General features: G+C 44.3%; 1 protein-coding gene across 1 annotated transcript in view; it reads right to left on the reverse strand.

Moving 5' to 3' along the window:
- Window positions 79-16,214, reverse strand: part of ICK (intestinal cell kinase) — a 64,616-nt gene continuing 48,480 nt past the window's right edge. Inside the window, 7 exon segments of the mRNA XM_021098828.1 lie at window positions 79-3,820; window positions 4,748-4,870; window positions 8,799-8,927; window positions 10,852-11,000; window positions 11,115-11,145; window positions 11,148-11,304; window positions 13,137-13,448. Of these exon segments, the coding sequence (XP_020954487.1) occupies window positions 3,666-3,820; window positions 4,748-4,870; window positions 8,799-8,927; window positions 10,852-11,000; window positions 11,115-11,145; window positions 11,148-11,304; window positions 13,137-13,448 (1,056 nt within the window). The 3' untranslated portion in view covers window positions 79-3,665.

The raw sequence follows: 16,214 nt of genomic DNA on the forward strand, positions 1-16,214 counted from the left end.
ATCATCCAAATTCCAAATTAGGACATAGCAATGTTATCATTTGATAGAACGTAAAAACAAAAACAGATCACACATCAATTTTTCTTAAACTGTAACTTTATTTGGAGCAGAATCTTCCTTATGCAATATTTTTAAACACCTTAGGGCAAACTTTTCAAAGGAACATTTTAAGTCAGAAGGGACTTAAGTGATTTTCTGTCCTATTTTCTCATCATTATGAATATTTGCTTTATAAATAAAATATTAGCTACTCCTTTGTGATCAAATCAGAACTAAATTGTCATCAGTACTGCAATATCCGAGATCAGAAGACTGTTCAGATCATTTTAAATTCACATTAGCACAGTGTCCAGAAGAAACCGATAATACAGATTAATGTGGTATTTGCCCCCAGTTTGTCTTCTATTGGTTTCCATAATAAGGTCCTCACAATAAATTATATAAAATACAGTACTTTGGTTGGAAATTGTAAAAATAATTCCAAAAGTTAACCACATATATTAAACAAACAAGTTGCTACAGTATGCTTTAAATGATATAAAATAATTAGTATGTCAAACATTTTCTTACAAACATATTGCTTTGGGTCAGACACTGAGCTAAAATCATACAGCCTGCATTCTTTTTCTCTCCTAAATGGCACAAAACAATGGCTTGATGCCACTGCGTGAGAAAAAATGGTGCCCGTGAACTCCGAAAGTACCGTAGTTTGTACAAAATAATTCTTGTTTTATATATTGTTTTGATTATATTCAATTTTTGATAACTCCAGCTGACATGGTATCAGTTTATTAGACACACGTAGTCCTTTAGGTTAGAGTTCTGTCTAAAAAATTGCTTGAAAATCAGTTTTCTTCCTTTTTCAATCACACACAAGCTGGGTGAGGGCATAGTAATTAATGGCAGTTTATTGTAAAATGAACAATCACACCAAGAGTAGCTTTTATGCCCATTCAACTTTCTCTAAAGTTCACACATGTACTCCTTGGCATATCATTGTCACTGAACCTTTGGGAGCTGTACCATTTTCTGACACCCCTGGAAGTTTTCCAACCGGAAATGAGGTACAGTTGTGGATAGGTACAGTTAAATCATCATTCCTCTTGGTGTCTGGCAGTATATTTTATAATTCTATATTAATTAAGATATATACAACAGGCAGCATTCCATTTTCACCTAACAAAAAAATGGTGATTATTGGGAGTTCCCTTGTGGTGCAGTGGGTTAAGGATCGGGCATTGTCACTGCAGTGGCTCAGGTCTCTGCTGTGGCTCAGGTTTGATTCCTGGCCCAGGAACTTCCACATGCCCAGGCAGGCACAGACAAAAAAAAAAAAAAAAAAAAAAAAAAAAAGGTGATTATTCCCCTTTATAGTTAAGTAAACAGTTTGAATGCCCAATTTATCCTTTACCCATCTCAAGGCTTGGGGGAGAGGAGGGAAGATTTTATAGGAGTTTTGCTAGTTCTTTAGAACTGACATCTTGGGAGAGTTTTCTCAGGGGCAGGTCAGCTCCTTGACTTTCAAATGAATAAACGTGTTTGACTTCCCAAGGGAAGCTGTTTGCTAATAAACAAAGGAAGAGGAAGAAAACTGAAATATTTTATGAATTTGGGGCCTACAAAAGTATTAGAAAAACAATTTTATCATGTGTAATAACTAGGTAACTAGGTTTTTCAATTTTAATAAAGTTTAATGACCTTAACACAAGCTAGAGTGCCAAGAATATGGTATTCACAATCCATCTGCTTCTCTAGGAGGTATTTACAATTTAAAACTGGCTTTCCAGCAAGCTGGGTAAGGTTTCAGATTAACTTACTTTTTATACATAATACAGAAAAGGGAAATAAATATATAACCGCTGAGTAGAGGACTCATCTCCAAAAACATAACTTCTGTTGCTTGAGATAATGAGTTGAGAATATAATACAGAAATGAATTCAGCTTCAAGTTGTGCTTACATATACATATTTGTTTCCTGAAGCTTTGCTGCCAGTTTGTTAACAGAAAAGTATCACCTCTCAATCCACATCCACCATGTGCTTTTCTCATGCCCCCAGGGATCATGGTCCTTGGTCAAGTACATTTTTGAGGCAGACTCTCCAAAGCACAAATTACTCTCTGATTTTAGTCTAGGGCCCTTTGGGAACCACAGTGATTTGTTCCAGCTGCAAGGCATCATTAATACATAAGAGCGAACGTTTACCAACTTATTAGGTTGAACATATCAAAGGGCCAATACTCATTTTAACGTATCCTTTGCACCTACAAAAATGACGATTTCCTGGGCTCAACTTGCTGTGTCCTGGACCCAAACGAGAATGGCTTGAGCCCTGGGAGAAGGGGAGGCAACACACTGGAGATGACGTCACATTCACTGGCGGTGACCCTCCCTTTCAGGCAATCATGCTTGGAGGCGAGTGTGCCCAAAAGAGGTGGAAGAGAGTGAGTGGACTTTTGGTCTTTTTTGTTGCCAAACTAGCTTTGTCTTTTTCAAAATTGCTGTAAACATTCCTCTCCATGGAACAGCCTCTGCCCAACAAAGAGAGTTCTCATTGTTGAAAGAAACTACCCAAGGGTTAAGAGTTTGAATGTGGCACGCGATGGACACTGACATTGGGGTAACCGGAGCTTCCCAGACCAGTGGGACCTCTGCATCAGTCTTTCCTGCTCCCCAAACTGCCCTGAAAAATTGGTTACAGAACAGAAGGTTATTCATCTTCTGTCCCTAGCCAGGTCCAGAGAACTGTGCTAAATGCAAAATTCTAGGGGTTCTGATAATAAAAAATCTGCTGCTCCTTTGAGACTGAGCTTTTGGATCATGCATCCTGGCAGGGATGTATGTTTAAGCAAGTATGTTCACCTTTATGTGGAGAACACTTTGGCTTGAAAAGCTTCCCTTTTGTGTGTACTTGTAAAAGTTGACTTCAAAAATGGAAGAAAATAGAATGTGATGGCATAGCATGGTTTCAGCCAGATATCGCCACCACCAGAAAGGATGTAAAAATTTCAAAAGCTATTTACTTAGAGTTCTTTCATCTGGGCATTAAAAAGAAAACAAAGTGAATTATGTAATTGTACTTTGAGAACAGCACAGTGTATCAAAAAGTCAAACCAACAACTTGATACTGAGAACAGCAGATGATCAGTTTTCTAGGGCTGATGTCAATCCAGAAAAGCCAGAAGTACCAAATATGCCACATTAAATTTTAACCACTTTGCAAATATCTATACACATTGGGGGAAAAACCCTTTATCACGTAGCCTTAAATTGCACCCCTGTTGCAATACTGCATCAATATTATTACATTTTTAAAAATCTGTATAAAATATTATCTGGAACCCCAAAGGAAAATCAAGACTCTTTAAAAAGTCCATTACAAAGTTGACTGTATAAAATGCTAAAACATAATAATCCATATATACAAAATGCTGCTGTTTAAGAAAATAAGGGGACCCAGTTTTAGAATAAAATAACTTTGTACAAAAAAGGTATTGCATTCAAATCAATATTAAAAAAAAAAAACTTTAAAAAAGAATATTGAAATGTCTCAGTTCGGAAGAATAAAGTGTTTCCTTTTTCACCATCTGAAAGTCTCTGGCAGGTAGAACGCCAGCGGGCCAAGGGACAGGGTCCTGCTGTCCCTTACAAAGGGCTTTGTGACAGTCATCGCCGAGACGCATACTTGGAAACCCAGTCCGTGCGGCCATGCACAGGCTGGGCGGCCGGAGGCCGAGGCAGCAGCCCGGGAGTGCTTCTAGGCTGGGTGTGGAAAAAAGGTCGCCCGGGATGAGGTCGCACAGCCTTCAGGGAAGAATAACCTGCAAGGAAGGAGAAAGGTGGGTCTGACTGATAGGGGACCTTTGCAAAGTACAGAGAAGAGCATCTTGGTGACAAAGATACCAGGAAAGGAGAGTGCAAGAGGAGCTGCCTCCTCTAAGTCCTCCTGCCCAGTTAAGTATGTCCCTATTCTGTGGTGGTCGGGCCAGAGATACTGGTGTCATTCCTGACCCTTCCTTTTTTCTCAGATCCCAAATGTAATTTGTCAGCAAATCCTACTGGCTCCACCTTCCAAATCTACCCAGAACCTGGCCCAGGTCAACTACACAAGGAACAAGGCCTCATCCCTTGCCTGGATAATCACATCAGCCTCCCATTGGTTTCCCTGCCTCCACTCTGCTCAACCCTTCAGTCTAGTGATAGCAGGGCTTGAGTGAGCCTGGAAGGCAGACCCCTCTCCCCAGCTCACAACCCTTCAGGGGCTCCCACGTGGGTCAGAGTCTGTGATGACCTGCTTAGGGTTGGCAGCCCACGGGGCCCTCTCTGACCTCCTCTTCCTGCTCCCCTCCCCTGCTCACAGCGCGCCTGCACTCCGCTTCCCTGCTGTTCCTTGAATCTTGCAGGCCCACCCTGCCCCAGAGGCCCAGGCACTAAGAGCCCATGTTATAAGCCTTGCTCACTTACCTCCTGCAGGTCTTTACTCAACTTTTACCCTATGTAAAAGTGCATCGGCACCCGACACTCCAGCCCCCACACTCCCTACTTCCTTCCCACTTCATTTTGCTCCTCAGCGCTTTGGAGCATCTTATCCAGTTAATTTATTGCCTGTAGGGTACAAGGTCCTTGACAACGGGAGTCTTGTCTGTCTCCTGCACTCGTGGACCCTAGGCCTATGAGGTCTGGGACAAAGCAGTTGTTCAATAACTATATGTTGAAGCAATTTATGAATAATCCAAAATAGAACTTACCAGGGGGAGGGTCGGGAACAGGTGCCAAGTGGACCCTCTGCATAGCAGAACCGATTTCTTTTTTCAGAAAGGAAGGGATATAGTTTCCAGCCAGTCCACTAGAACTTGTAGAGCAGGAACCAACTGATTCGCAAAAGGAAAAGCTCGTCACTACAAAGATGTGCATAGGATTCCAACGGGGGAAAGGACCGCGGGACAGGACAATAGAGAACTGGGTTTTTACTTTTAGGGGGAAAAGAATTAGGATAAAAACAGTGAGTTCTGAGCAGAGCATTTCCACACTATGCTGTTGGAAAGACTGGGGGACGGGGTGTTGGGGAGAGGGGGCGGCACAGACAGGGTGGCCCCTATATCCTGCACCCACATGAAGGCTGGGAGGTTGGTTTGCTTAAAAAAAAAGGGGGAACAAAACAGAAATAGACTCACAGACATAGAGAAGAGATTAGGGTTGCCAATGGGACAGGAGAGGGAGTGGGGGGGACAAGGAGCTTGGGGTTAGTAGATGCAAACTATTATATTTACAGTGGATAAAAAATGAGCTCCTACTGTATTGCAGAGGGAACTACAGCCAGTCTTCAGATAGAACATGATGGAAGATAACAGGAGAAAAAGAATGTGTGTATATATATGAATGTGTGTATACATATATATATATGACTGGGTCACTATGCTATTCAGCAGAAATTGGCACAACACCGTAAATCAACTATATTTTAATAAATTTAAAAAAATAAAAAAGGGGGAAATTTGGAATTTTCTTTCTGGAATAATGAGTTTAACCTGTTCTGATATCTGCTTTTCTCCACTCCATAACCCATATAGAAGAGTTGGCCTTCCAGGTCACTATATACAAATTCCAGAGGATGGCTACACCACAACTCATTTAACCATTCTCTTATGGATTAGCATATAGGAGGTTATGTTCATTATCTAGTTATTATACATACTTCTACTGGAAATATCTTTGTCCAGAACCAAAAAAGTAATCATAACTAAAATACAGTAAGTACTTTCACTTTTTATGCCATTTCCACCTTAAGAGTGTTTCAAGGGCAGGAACTGGATTCTGCTCATCTTAGTCCAGGCAGTTCATGGAAAGCCATACATACTGCAAGTAACTGATACACTTCAGATGGATGAATGAATATCTATGGTGAGCCTTATTATTAAGGCATAAAGACGCACATGGAATAATGAAGAACGTGATACAAATGGAAGTTACAGCCATTAGAAAGAGTTCATGGGGCAAGAGCTGCTCCATGTCTAGACAATGCAGAGCATTCTCAGCAATGGCTCAAGGCAGAGAGGGAAGAACAGTCTGGAACTTGTGCAGGAGGCGTTGGGTTGGTCGGCTGAAGCCCATTTTGCAATGCTGGCGAATAAACAGGTAAGAAGTAATGGAAAGAGAATTTGAACAAGGAAATCACAAAAGGAGGTGAACGTAACGTCAGTAAACACACAAAAAAGATGCTCAACCTCATCAGTGAACGGACATGCAGGTTAAAGCCACAGTAAGATGCCAGCGCACACCCTCGGATTAGCACACGTTTACAGTCTCCATGGTCCAAAGAGGCATCAAGGATGCAGCCCAACTCCCATACCCTGCAGGACAGCACTTTGGCAAAATCTGTGAAGTCGAAGATGAGCACAGCCTTTAACCTACCGTGTTTATGTCAAACCCAGAGAAACCTCAGGTGTACAACGATAGGGGGCATCCATGGTCACTTTAGCACTTTTTATTTTTTGGGCCACAGACGTTCCTGGGTCAGGGATCGAACCCACGTCACAGCAGTGACCTGAGCCACAGCAGGGACAACAATGGCTCCTTAACCCATTGCACTACCAGGGACCTCCTCCAGTGCTCTTCCTAATGACACACAGAGTCAACAACTTAACATGTTAGTTAAGAAAAGAAAGGGTGTATAAATCATATTCTAACTGTCCATCAACAGATGGATGGATAAAGAAGATGGAGTATATATACATGATGCAATACTACTCAGCCACAAAAAAGAACAAAACTTTGCCACTTGCAGCACTACGGATGGGCTTGGAGGGCATTATGCTTAAGGAAATAAGTCAGACAGAGAAAGGCAAAGACTGTATGATATCACTTCTAGATGGAATCTAAAAAATACAGCGAACGAGTGAATACAACAAAAAAGAAGCAGACTCACTGATACAGAGAACAAACTAGTGATTACCAGCAGTGGGGGGAGGGACAATTTAAGTGTAGGAGAGTAAGAGGTACAAACTATTACATATAAAATAAACTACAGTATGTATTGTACAACATGGGCAATATAGTCAATATTTTTTAATAACTATAAATGGAGCGTAACTTTAAAAAATTGTGAGTCACTATATTGCACACGTGTAACTTATATAATATTGAACAGGAACCTATACCTGAATTAAAAAAAATATGTTCTAGGAGTTCCCATCGTGGTGCAGTGGAAACGAATCTGACTAGGAACCACGAGGTTGCGGGTTCAATCCCTGGCCTCACTCAGTGGGTTAAGGATCCGGCATTGCTGTGGCTGTGGTATAGGCCGGCAGCTATAGCTCCAATTTGACCCCTAGCTGGGGAACCTCCATATGCCGTGGGTACGGCCCTAAAAAGAGAAAAAAAAAGACAAAAAAATATGTTCTAGACTAATTAATAAATTGTGGCAACATACAGTTATATGTATTATATATGTTACATTACAATGTAATATATATTTTTCATAATGTGATATTCTACGTATATACAATTGCTGATACATAATTATGAAAATGAAACAAGATCCAGGATTATATGCACATAAATTTTAAAATATGCAGAGCATGTTTTAAAACAAGCAAGTACATTCTTTGTATACTATAAAAAAAAGCATGGGAATAAAAAACACCCAAGTTAGGAGGGGTAGAGGGTTGGGGGGAAGGAGAGGAAGAGAGGAAGGAAAAAAAGGGAGGCCAGGGTTTCGTGTGTGTTTGCAGAGGGTGGGCAGTAGATCGTGGATATCGATATATTCCTTCTTTGCTCCTATTTATTTATTTTTTTGCTTTTTTTTTTTTTTAGGGCCACACATGCAGCACATGGAAGGTCCCAGTCTAGTGGTCAAATCGGAGGAGCTGTAGCTGTCGGCCTGCGCCACAATCACAGCAACGTGGGATCCGAGTCGTGTCTGGGACCTACACCACAGCTCATGGCAATGCCAGATCCTTAACCCACTGAGCGAGGCCAGGGATTGAATCCACATCCTCATGGATACTAGTCAGGTTTGCGTTCTGCTGAGCCACAATGGGACTTCCGCTTTCTTTGCTTTTTGTATCCCTTAAAATACATGAACACTCAAGGCACAGAGGCAGGGGGAGAGAAACCCAGATGTTTAGTTGGCACGTGGAAGCAGAAGGGGCTGCTTGTGTGGGGGAAGCTGGCCTACTGGGCCCTGGGGTCGTCAGCCTGGGGGACTTCTGAAATTCATCTGTCTATTAGAAGAGTGGGGCTGCCCTTCCAAACAGCCCGTCCTCCAACCAGAAGGGGTTTGATGCTCTGGGCTAAGGCTGGACCATTAGGTGGAAGGGACAAACCAGAGCAAGGCCCCAGAAGCCTGACCTTGTAAAGGTATTCTTCCCTCGAGCTGGGGAAGATGACGCCCTCCTCCCCAGCTCCTCTTAAGGGGAGCTGGCAGAGCCCCCGGGCCTCCTGCCGAGAGAGAGGAGCACAGGCCTGGAAAAGAGGCCCTGGGTTTTCACACCAGAGAGGCCCTTGTGATTCCACCCTAGAAAGACTAGGGAACCCACCCTGCTGCATCTAGAGGTTCCTAGGCTAGAGGTCTAATCGGAGCTGTGCTGCCGGCCTAAGCCAGAGCCACAGCAACACCAGATTCAAACCGCATCTGCAATCTACACCACAGCTCACAGCAATGCTGGATCCTTAACCCGCTGAGATAGGCCAGGGATCGAACCAGCAACCTCGTGGTTCCTAGTTGGATTCATTTCTGCTGTGCCAAGATGGGAACTCCCAGAGACCTTTGTCACTTGGGATTTAATAACCGTTACTTGCCTGAATTTATCTTGCTGATCACAGATACCGTCCCTGAAGATTTTCCAGACAAACCAGAACTGGACCATGGATTGGATGGAATGAAATCCTTGCCTGGATTCGGGAGTATGCCGTTTCTTATATTTATTCCTAATAGGGAAGAAATGCTTTTTAAAATGCAAAATTGATATTTAATCTTGCCTCACTTGTCAGAGACGAAAGGACTGCAGAACCCAATCTGTCAAAAAATTCCTAGGGCTCAACAATCTAAGCCAAATCGGACCATGCTGACCTCACTGGACAGGTGGCAAGGCAAGACGCCGTCTTCGGATAAGTGGGCAGTCTCACTGGCAGGTGACCTGAAAGAAGTCTCTTAACAGAGATCTGCCAACAGGTCTATGTCTGATGTCTTGACCGCCTGGTGCTGTCCTGGGCTTCAGTGTCCCTCGAACTTCTTATTTCTCCCCCTTTGCACACCACTGCCTTCTCTGTCCCCTGCCCCACCTCACGCCCAGCTCTGCAGCCCTCTGCTCTCCTCCTTCTGATCTAAGAGGTCATCTTCTCACCTGTTGGGGACCATCATTGTCCTGGTAACCCTGGTCTCTACCAATAGCCTTCACTGACTCCCTCACACATGAGGCTGCCTTGACCTCAACCACAAGACGAACCACCCTCCCCCGGGCCACCCAGTTCCCACTCCCATTCAGCGTCACAGCTATCTTTCAGGACAGAAAGACTGAATTCATCCTTTACCCTTCTTCTTCCCCTGGACCCAAGACAAAATAACTCTCCCACTCACTCCCTGTCGCTAAAGAGCCCAACACCCTGTCATCTGGGAAGTGTCAGGCCAATCTCCTGAGACCACAGTGCCAACCCTGATGAGGTCTAGCAGCACTTGGGGAGGGCAGGAAACCAAAGCAAAAGCAGGGCCTCCATTTCCTGCCCTGGGGCCCCAACTCCAGCCTGAGTACCACTCCCCCAAGACAGTATCAGCTTGTGAGCCCCTTACCCATGCAGCACACAGATGTTGTCAGAACCGTGTTACTACTCCAGTTACAACCTTTCAAGAGCTTCCCATTGCTCGTCAAATCAAATCCAAATTTCTTACAAGACTCTGCGGATGCCTCACGCATCGTAACACATCCCCCCTCCGATGGTGCACAGGCCACACCGGCCTCTCACCAGCCAAGCCTTTTCTTACCTCCAGGCCTTGGCACTGGCAGTTTCCTCTGCCTGGCATGCTTTCAGCACCTCTCTGCAAATGGAGCTCCTTCGGAATCTCTGGGGCCCAGAGAGGAGTCACCTGCTCAGAGAGGCCTTCCCCCAGACTGCTCTATCGAGAGCGGTGCCTCCCTCCCCCATAGCACCCTTAATGTCACCTGTCACCATCTGTAACTACTGTGTACCCACGGTATTTAGGGTCTGTCTCCCATCACTAGACAGTACAAGGGTGAGGATACCGTCTACAGGCTGTTGGCTAAAGTCACTGTGTAGACCATGATGTGACCAAGATGTGCAACCCACTCGCCCTGCTTGGCTGTTCTGTCCACCTCATTCCCAGCGCCTGGCACAGGAGGATGCTCAATGTGTATTTGCTGGTGCAATAAATTTGTGGATGAACAGCTGGCTGATGCTATATATTCAGAACACAGAGAACCTGGAGAGAGGCTTGGGCAGCCTCCAACGGCTGTTTTTTCACTGCAGCCTGTGATACAGCCGGAGGGGGTGGTGACTTCGTTTCCTGAGAGCACAGGGCTGGCAGTGTCTGTGCAGAGACCCTGGGCAAGCTGTCTGACTTTTCCTCCCCCTGGGTTGGAGGGCTGCACCCCGTTTCCTCTGCCAAATTTCTTTTTTTTTTCTCTTTTTTTGGGGGGCTCATCCAGTATACGAATACCAAATTTCTTATCTTAGGCAACCCAAGAGGATAAGAATGTGAGGCATGTATTTCTTCGGTGGTCCCTTCAGCTGGGAAGAGAGGAGCCCCAGGCCCTTGCTGCCCAAAGGGCATCTCTGTGAACACGTGATTCCGAGAACAAGGTTTCTCATCGGGGATCAGAGCAGGAATGCGAATTACCAGGCAGGTACCGGGAGTGCTTCAGGTAGTGCTGCTTGGCCGCTGACCTCAGGGTGGGCGTGTCACGCCTGGGGTAGGACCCCTGGGTGGGGGCGCTACTTCCGGTGCTCACTGGCTCTGAGGGCTTCAGGTCCAGAACGCTCTCAAATCTGAATGGGGAGAAGACGGGGTTAGGTCGGCCTGAGCCAGGCAGCTCATCAGATGAAAAAACGACCTCACAGGCTCCAGGGGCAGCCTGTGCATAGACGGGAGCTCACACTTGCCTGCACAGGGTCTCATCGCTCTGTCTTTTTTGTTCTTCAGGTCAATCCCGGTGAACGATGGGCTAAAATCCGAGTCATCCAGTTCAGCCCAGTCATCAGAATCCTTTGTTGACCGGGAAACGAGACCCCACCTTCTTCTACTCTTTGGCTTGATCTCACCATTTTTGTGCTCCAGGCCAGTGAGCATTTTCTGTGTATACAAGGAGGGGGGGAAAAGCAATACTTGGCATGAATGGAACTCACCCATGAGTGACCCCCATTCTGAGATTTCTCAGTGATGAAAACGAGGGTCCTGAGGCATATCATTCCCCAATGCGTACAGTTTGTCAGATGGCCACCATGGAAAACACAGTCCCAGACCTCTGACTCCCACTCCTCCCACACAGACTGCATTGGGTCCCATCCAATGGGGACACTAAGCTGTGTAAGACAAGGATTTAAAAAAAGAGAAATTTAAGGAGTTCCTGCTGCAGCATAGTGGGTCAAGCACCTGGTGTTGTCTCTGTGGCGGTGGGGGATTGATCCCTGGCCTGGGAACTTCCATATGCCACAGGTACAGACAAAAAAGAAAAAAAAAAAGGAAAATAAATTTAAGGTACTTCTCATAAACGAGGAAGGTGGCTGGATTCTTATCTAGGGTTCAGCTCTGAAAGCGTTAGCACGATTGACACGCTCCTAAGTAGAAAATAAGAGAATATAGTTAAGGTGTTAGTCACCTGCTCTTTTACAGAAAACTATATGAAGAATGCATTTTTTTTTTTTTTTTTTTTTTGCCTTCTCAGTGAACCTGGATACCATTTAATTGCAAAATTAGTGACGATTAGAAATTTCCAAACACACACTGGTGGGTCTGGGGAAAGCCCCCGTAACCTCAGGCTGTGCTAGTCAGGAGCCAGTCTACTGAGTTAAGGACTAGTCAGCAGAACAGGTAGTACTTTTGCATCAAGGTGGTAGAAAATTAGACTCTCAGCCCACATTACGAGGCTAACGGCAACCAGACTCCCTTGTCAATTATCACTTTACTGAATCTCACATTCACTGTTTCCTTTTGAGCAGAAAGAGAAGAAAGAGCTGGGCTCATCAACAGCATCAGCATGGGTAGGAATCATAACCTACAAATATCAGGGTGATGCTTGATGATTTTCCAAATACCTTCACAAGTAGCAGGACCTTTGTCTCCACGAACAGCCATATCTGGTGGGGAAGACAGGCATCAGAAACCCCCCCCTTTTTTTTCCCTTTTTAGGGCCGCACCTGTGGCATGTGGAAGTTCCCTGGGCTAGGGGTCAAATCAGAACTGCAGCTGCCGGCCTGCACCATAGCCACAGCAACTCGGGATCCCAGCTGCACCTGCAACCTATGCCACAGCTCATGGCAAGGCCAGATCCTTAACCCAGTGAGTGAAGCCTGGGACTGAACCCCCAGCCTCACGGTCACTATGTCGGGTTCCTAACTTGCTGAGCCACCATGGGAACTCTAGGATCCTGCTTTTCCAGAGGAGGACACTGAGTCCACAGGGACTGCTAATAAAAATGACGAACCCTGACTGAGTTCTAACTGGGTGCCAGGTACTATTCTAAATTCTTCATGCCTGAACTCATCTAGTCCTCAAAAGAACTGTCTCTGGGGGGTGCTCTCATTATCAGCCTCTATGTTCCAGAGCAGGAAGTGAGGAGCAGGGGGTCAGGTACCCTGCACAGGGTCACTGGGCTATGAAACAGCAGAGTTGAGAGGTGAGACCTAGGCCATCTGGCTACTGTGTCCAGCCCTCGGCTATCCTCCCACGAGCAGCACTGTGAGAGGCAGAACCAGAACTTGAACTGAGACCTTGGACCTCTTCACACCTCCACGATATTGTAAAGACAGATCTATTATAATTCGATAATTATAATTAATAACTAATTAATAAAAGAGTTAATCATTAATTCAATAATGCTGAAAGAGAAAATATTTCATGCGGTAAGGGGAGTCAGCAGAGGATCAGGCCAGACACAGGACTCTCAGGCGAAGCTTCCTGCTTACTGCCTGAGGATGCTTGGTGTGGAGAGACGGCAAGAGCAAAGGGCTGGGCTTGTCTTCTGGAAGGTGGTCTGTCCTGGAAGCCTCGGCTTTGTAGGGGTACACGAGATGCTGAGGGGGGTGGCTGGCTTGATGTGGTCTCGAAGAGATGCGCGTGTGTGGCTTGGTTGGGGGCTGGGCAGGAGGGACCGGCTTTAAGTGAGGCGGTGGGCCTGCCTTTTCCAGAACGTCCTTCTGTGGTTTTCCTGAACTCTGAAGGCTCTGTGTGGTGCTGCCCAGGGGGTGCCCAATCTGGAAGTAAGGATATCGAAGTGCCTGGAAAGACATAGAAGGCTGCTTTAGGAGAAGAGTCTGGCCAGGAAGGCTGACGTCATTCAGGGTCACTGGCTAGATTTCATGTAACCCAGTTTAGAGCTGCTCAGCCCAAACCAACTATAAAACAGCATCTGGAACCTGTAAAGCCCTTGTGATTTTCCCTACCTAAAAAGAGAGTAAAATGGGGAGTTCCCGTTGTGGTGCAGTGGAAACAAATCCGACTTGTATCTATGAGAATGCAAGGTTGATCCCTGGCCTTACTCAGTGGGTCAGGGATCTGGCGTTGCTGTGGCTGTGGTGTAGGCTGGCAGCTGCAGCTCCAATTCGACAGCTAGCCTGGGAACTTCTATATGCCATGGGTGTGGCACTAAAAAGCAAAAAAAAGAAAAGTGTAAAATGTATGGGCTGGTTGCATCATTGAAATTATTTAGGTAAATATGAAGCCAGGTTCACTGCTATTCCTTATGATATTTCCGCAAAGACCTTGGCTTTGTAACTTGCTGTGCATCTTAAATATAATATTTCACCATTCTAAGCCCATTTCTTCATTCCATAGAAAGAAAAAAAATATAAAACAGCAAAGCCAAATATAAAGATCCAGGAAGACTCTGAAGGTCAAATATAAAATAAGCAGGTACAGATAAACAACAACAATTTACTGTATAGCACAGGGAACTATACTCAATATCCTGTAATACCTATAATGGAAAAGAATTGGAAAAAATATACATGTAAAACTGAATCAACTTTGCTGTATACCCGAAACAAACACAAATATTGTAAGTCAACTATACTTCAATAAAAAAATAAAATAACATCCCACAGAATGGGAGAAAATATTTGCAAATGAATCAACTGACAAGGGATTCATCTCCAAAATTTATAAATTACCTCCTACCACTCAATACCAAAAAAATAAACAATCTCATCAAAAAATGGGCAGAAGATCTAAACAGACAATTCTCCAAAGACGACATACAGATGGCCAAAAAATACACGAAAAGATGTTCAGCATCACTCATTATTAGAGAAATGCAAATCAAAACCACCACTATAAGGTACCACCCTGCATCTGCCAGAACGGCCATCATCAAAAAGTCTACAAACAATAAGTGTTAGAGAGGGTGTGGAGATAAAGGAACCCTATGACACTGTTGGTGGGATTGTAAATTGGTGCAACCACTGTGGAAAACAGTATGGCGATTCCTCAGAAAACTAAACATAGAACTACCATTTGATCCAGCAATCCCACTCATGGACATCTATCCAGAGAAAACCATGACTCGAAAAGATACATGTACTCCAATGTTCATTGCAGCACTATTTGCAATAGCCAAGACATGGAAACAACTTAAATGTCCATCAACAGAGGACTGGATCAAGAAGAAGTGGCACATAACACAATGGAACATTACTCAGCCATTAAAAGGAATGAAATAATGGCATTTTTAGCAACATGGATGGACCTAGAAATTATCATGCCAGGTGAAGTTAGTCAGACAATGAGACAACAACATCAAATGCTATCACTTACATGTGGAATCTAAAAAAAAGGATACAATGAACTTCTTTGCAGAACAGATACTGACTCAGACTTTGAAAAACTTATGGTTTCCAAAGGAGACAGGTTGGGGGGTGGGAGGATGCACTGGGGGTTTGGGAGAGAAAGCCTATAAAATTGGGTTGTGATGATCATTGTACAACTATAAATGTAATAAATTCATTGACTCATATAAAAAAAAATAAGCACGTACATCAGCTTGGACACCAGAAATGCCAAGAGTGTAATAACGCATGCTATGGTTAAATCTTGCCTATCAAGGTAAGTTTTCCAGGGAGTTCCCTGGTGGCTCAGTGGGTTAAGAACCTGGCATTGTCACAACTGCGGCTCTGGTTGCTACTGTGGTGTAGATTTGACCCTTAGCCTGGTAACTTCCACATGCTATGGGCATGGCCTATATATATATATGAGTTTTCTGGATAGCTGAGGGATAAATCTTAAAGTGCTGAGGTTTGCAATTCTATCTGAAATATTCCCTCATCTTTTTGAGTGGAAGTCAATGATCTGACTCTGGGACATAGCTATAAACTCCTGTAATAATGATAACTAAGTGTAGACACAGAGGCCCATAGCATGGATACTCTCTCAGAGAGGTCCTGGATCCTAACACCAAACTCAGAAAGTCTTCTCTGTAGTCTCAGCTATCTCTGCAAGTCTCAACTGATTTGGTGGTATTTTTAGCTTTTCTGATACTTTTTTTTTTTTTTTTAATGAGAGTTGCAATGTTTATTTCAGGTTCTCTCTTGTTTTTTTTTGGTTTGTTTTTGGTTTTGGGTTTTTTTGTATTTTTTTTTTTTTTCTTTTTTGCCACACAGGTAGTATGTGGGAATTCCTGGGCCAGGGACTGAACCTAGGCCGCACAGCAGCAACGAGAGCCACAGTGGTGAGAATGCAGGAGCCTCAACAGGCTAGGCCATCAGAGAACTCCCTTCTGATACTATTTTTAAAAGTACACATTCTTCTCTTGGGTCCTTGCTACAGAATCTTTTTCTTTTCATCTCTAATGTGTATCCTCTAAAAAACTGAGTTCATCAGAAAGCTTCCTTCCGAGCCCGGAAACATTTGTGAATTTCATCACCAGAAGCACATTTCTGAGGGCTCCTGAACCTTCTTGAGCCACCTAGAGTCTTATGGTACCTCAAGGATGACTCTTCTTTGTGCCACTGGAAAGGTGCTTTTCTCCACTTCCTTAACTCCCCACCCAT

The sequence above is a fragment of the Sus scrofa genome, chromosome 7, assembly GCF_000003025.6.
Source record: "Sus scrofa isolate TJ Tabasco breed Duroc chromosome 7, Sscrofa11.1, whole genome shotgun sequence".
NCBI classification, from domain to species: Eukaryota; Metazoa; Chordata; class Mammalia; order Artiodactyla; family Suidae; genus Sus; species Sus scrofa.